This window comes from Vitis riparia, chromosome 3 (assembly GCF_004353265.1).
Source record: "Vitis riparia cultivar Riparia Gloire de Montpellier isolate 1030 chromosome 3, EGFV_Vit.rip_1.0, whole genome shotgun sequence".
Classification (NCBI taxonomy): Eukaryota; Viridiplantae; Streptophyta; class Magnoliopsida; order Vitales; family Vitaceae; genus Vitis; species Vitis riparia.
This window is the reverse complement of record NC_048433.1, coordinates 15384180-15388629: the sequence shown is the minus strand read 5'-3', so window position 1 is coordinate 15388629 and position 4450 is coordinate 15384180. Positions and strand designations below refer to the sequence as shown.

At 50.7% G+C, this 4450-nt stretch overlaps 1 protein-coding gene across 1 annotated transcript; it reads left to right on the top strand.

The window, feature by feature from the left end:
- The first annotated feature begins 672 nt into the window (after nucleotides 1-672).
- Nucleotides 673-3977, top strand: LOC117910982. The gene is made up of 5 exons (XM_034825153.1): nucleotides 673-1258; nucleotides 1504-1946; nucleotides 2007-2394; nucleotides 2473-2702; nucleotides 3177-3977. Exons 1-5 carry the CDS (start codon nucleotides 673-675, stop codon nucleotides 3975-3977), a joined length of 2448 nt encoding a protein of 815 aa, XP_034681044.1.
- Nucleotides 3978-4450: the final 473 nt, after the last annotated feature.

Here is a 4450-nt window from a genome sequence, read left to right as displayed (position 1 = left end):
AACGTTAGGCCACATGAGCCACACACGCCCATGCACCGAGCTCCCCATGAGGAAAGCTCAAACTCTACTCATCTTTCAGCAAAAAGACAACGCGACAAAAAACCCCAGTTGTCAGACTCAATGCGCGCGAGACTAGGCCCACAGGAGCCTGAGAGGCCAAGGCAGCCAGTAGCCACAACCTGGGGAGCGCACCCTGACCCTATGGTACAGAACGTTCTCCCGCACTGTGACCCTATGGTCACCCCTATGGTGCAAAACGTTCCCCCGTACCAAGCGATACGACAAGTTGGGAGAAACCTCCCAAACGAGCCACCCATTGGCTCCATCAGCAAAAGGCTGGACGACATGCTCTTCACGCTTTTTTGCTCTCATATCGTTCATTACGAGCCCCTAAGGGGATTCCTCGTACCCAAATTCTCCACGTACGATGGGTCCAGCGACCCTTTTGACCATATCATGCATTATCGACAACTCATGACTCTCGATATAGGAAACGACGCGCTGCTATGCAAAGTATTCCCCGCCAGCCTACAAGGGCAAGCCCTCTCATGGTTTCACCGCCTACCTCCCAACTCTGTTGATAATTTCAGGGACCTGTAGGAAGCCCTCGTGGGACAATACTTATGCTCCGCTCGGCATAAGTAGAACATCAGCACTCTGCAAAACATAAAAATGCAAGATAACGAGTCCTTAAGGGAGTTCGTGAAGCGGTTTGGTCAGGCCGTGCTACAGGTAGAGGCCTACAGCATGGATTCTGTCCTACAGATCTTCAAGCGAAGCATCTATCCAGGCACCCCTTTTTTCGAATCACTCGCTAAGAAGCCTCCTAAGATGATGGATGGCTTGTTCCGGCGTGCGAGCAAATACTCGATGCTTGAAGATGACGTGCGAGCAGCCACCCAGCAAATCTTGGTTGCAGGACAGGCATCCAGAAGTGGTGCGGAAAGAAGTGCCAAACTTCCAAACCGGCCAAGGCCGTCCGATCGAAGGCAGGAAGGGCCAAGTCACTCGGAACTGCCGCCCCTCACACCCATTTCCATATCCTATGAGAAGCTTCTCCCTATGATCCAAGACATGTCCGACTTCAGGTGGCCTAGACCCCTCGGAACGGACCCATCCAAAAGGGATCATAGTAAAAAATGTGCCTACCATAAGGAGCATGGTCACACAACGGAGGCATGCAAGAGCCTCCATTATTTGGTCGAAAGGCTCATAAAGGCGGGACATTTGAAGCAATACCTCCGCTCAGATGCCAGAGGTACAGACGCTTTCTGAAATCATAACTCTGGAACCCCCAAAGCTCCAGCTGCCCCCAAAGCCATTATAAATTATATCAACAGAGGCCCATCGGACGAGGAGCACGACTCCAAACGAAAGAGACCGAGATTGTTGCGGGTAGCATTGGTGCGTGAGAGTGTCAACTCCATCCGGCCTGGGATAACTGGGGGGGGGGGGGGGGGGGGTCTCGCCCCATAGATGGGACAATCATTTTCCCACCAGTAGACCCCACACGGATATTGCAGCCGCACCGCGACGCCCTCATTATGTCCCTGGAGATAGGAGACTTTGACGTGAGACGCATCCTAGTTGACCTGGGCAGCTCGGCCTATCTTGTACAAGCATCGGTCATTAGCCACATGGGACGCAGTCTCACAGGCCTCGAAAACCCTGGGCAAATCTTGTCCGGATTCAACGGGGCATCAACTACTTCCTTGGGAGATATTGTACTGCCGGTCCAAGCTGGCCCAGTCACTCTCAACGTACAATTTTTCGTGGTACAAGATTTATCACCCTTCAATGTCATCTTAGGGCGCACATGGCTGCACTACATGAAAGCCATCCCCTCTACATATCATCAAATGGTAAGCTTTCTTACCAAGGATGGACAAATAGACCTATATGGTAGCCAGTTAGCCGCTCGCCAATGCTACCAGATAGCACAGGAGGTAGAAACCAGTTAGGAGGATAAACCCCTCCCTGAATCCACCCACGCACTGGACCAATAGCAATCACTGAGTCCAACGGACAAAGATCCCCCGGTAGCGGATCCCTTGCAGACGATCCAAATTTTAGAAGAAGGTACTCATCTTACATATATCAGTTCCCTCCTGACGCCAGAAAAGACCCGGAACATTCAGAACGCCCTCCGACAAAGCCATGACGTCTTCGCATGGGCACATTCTGATATGAAGGGAATTCATCCCTCCATCGTCTCTCATAGGCTCAACGTCTTGCCAACAACAAGACCCGTCCGACAGAAGGTTAGACGTTTTCACCCAGACAGGCAAAAGATCATCCAGGATGAGATTGAAAAGTTGCTGGGAGCCGGATTCATCAAAGAAGTGGAGTACCCGGACTGGTTGGCAAATGTAGTGGTGGTACCCAAAAAGGAAGGCAAATGACGGGTGTGCGTCGATTACACCAACCTCAATAATGCATGCCCAAAAGACAGTTTCCCTTTGCCACGGATAGATCAAATTGTGGACTCCACTGCTGGGCAAGGGATGCTCTCCTTCTTGGACGCCTTCTCCGAATACCACCAAATCCCCATGGCCCCGGTTGACGAAGAAAAGACATCCTTTATAACGCTACATGGTCTTTATTGTTACAAAGTCATGCCATTCGGACTCAAAAACGCTGGCGCCACTTATCAGAGACTGATGACGAAGATCTTCAAACCTCTGGTTGGCCTCACAGTGGAGGTATATATTGATGATGTCGTGGTTAAAAGCAAAACCTGAGAGAAACATACCGTACACTTGCAAGAGGTCTTCCACCTCTTAAGGAAGTATGACATGAAGTTAAATCCTTCTAAATGCACCTTTGGCGTAAGCGCTGGCAAATTCCTGGGATTTATGGTCAGCCAAAGGGGGATAGAGGTTAGCCCGGATCAAGTGAAGGCAATCATGGAAACACCACCCCCCCAGGAGCAAAAAAGAATTACAGCGCCTCACAGGCAAGCTCGTCGCGCTAGGACGCTTTATAGCCCGCTTCACTGATGAACCGCGACCCTTCTTCTTGGCAATACGAAAAGCTGGAACGAGCGGATGGATGGACAGTTGTCAGAGCGCTTTCGAAAAAATTAAGCATTGCCTCATGCAACCGCCCATTCTAAACAACCTCCTCCCTAGAGAAAAATTGTATATGTACTTGGCTGTATCGGAGTGGGCAATTAGCGCTGTTCTGTTCTGCTGCCCCTTGCCCAAGGAGCAGAAACCTATTTACTACGTCAGCAGGGCGTTAGCAGACGTAGAACAAGGTATTCAAAGGTGGAGCTAATGGCCTTGGCTCTTCGAAGTGCCGCCCAGAAGCTCCGCCCTTACTTCCAAGCCCACCCAGTGGTCGTGCTAACTGACCAGCCCCTTCGCAACATCCTGCACAAGCCGGACCTAATCGGAAGAATGCTTCAATGGGCCATAGAATTGAGCGAATTTGGAATCCAGTTCCAACCCAGGTTGTCCATGAAAGGCCAAGTGATGGCTGACTTCGTGCTGGAATACTCTCGAAGGCCTATCCAGCGCAAGGAACCAAGTGAAAAAGAATGGTGGACTTTGCTGGTTGATGGAGCCTCCCGGTCATCAGGATCCGGTGTAGGGCTCCTGCTGCAATCCCCAACAGGAGAACATCTAGAACAAGCCATCCGATTGGGGTTCCCCGCCTCTAACAATGAAGCGGAGTATGAGGCCATCCTATCCGGATTGGACCTCGCCCTGGCTTTATCCATCTCCAGCCTCCAGGTCTATAGTGATTCCCAACTCGTGGTAAGGCACGTCCAGAAGGAATATGAAGCTAAGGATGCGCGCATGGCGCGATATCTAACTAAAGTAAGGGACACCTTACAACGGTTCACCGAATGGACAATCGAAAAAATTAAACGAACTAAAAATGGACGTGCCGACGCCCTGGCAGGCATAGCTGCTTCCCTCCCCATCAAAGAAGCCATATTATTGCCTATACATGTGCAAGCCAACCCTTGACTCTACCCCAGAGAAGAATCGATGGCCCACAAAAGGCGTAGGGGGGCAACAGAAACCCTAACGCACCCAAAACACAACAAAACCCCCCGAAAAAGCCCTAGAAACCAATACCGACCCCCATTCGCAAGTAACTTGCCCAACAAACCAGAAACAACCACAAAGCAAACACAATGCGTAGAAGGTAGGAATAGGGAACATACCGAGTGTACATTGGCAAAATGGAGATGAAGTCCGCGGTGCAGTCATCGTCACGGCACGAGTGTTGCTAGTAGAAACCTTAGAACCTCACTCACAGACGAGGATACGCAGAAAGCTGAAGAGAAAGCACTACCAGCAAAAAATGCAGAAGAAAAAATGCAAGAGTGAGAGGCTCGGCCCGCTATTTAAATGAGAGACAGCCTCTCGGTATTCTAACCGCTCAGCTGCGCCATTATTGAAAAGACACGCTGCCTGGGAATTCCCAGAGACGGCGG

Excerpts from the sequence above, each read along its gene's own strand:
- LOC117910982 (XM_034825153.1), top strand. The coding sequence starts at position 673 with ATGCAAGATAACGAGTCCTTAAGGGAGTTCGTGAAGCGGTTTGGTCAG. Across the intron at positions 1,259-1,503 it reads CCTCCGCTCAGATGCCAGAG|ACCCCACACGGATATTGCAG; the intron begins GTACAGACGCTT and ends TCCCACCAGTAG. Across the intron at positions 2,395-2,472 it reads GGTGGTACCCAAAAAGGAAG|ATCAAATTGTGGACTCCACT; the intron begins GCAAATGACGGG and ends TGCCACGGATAG.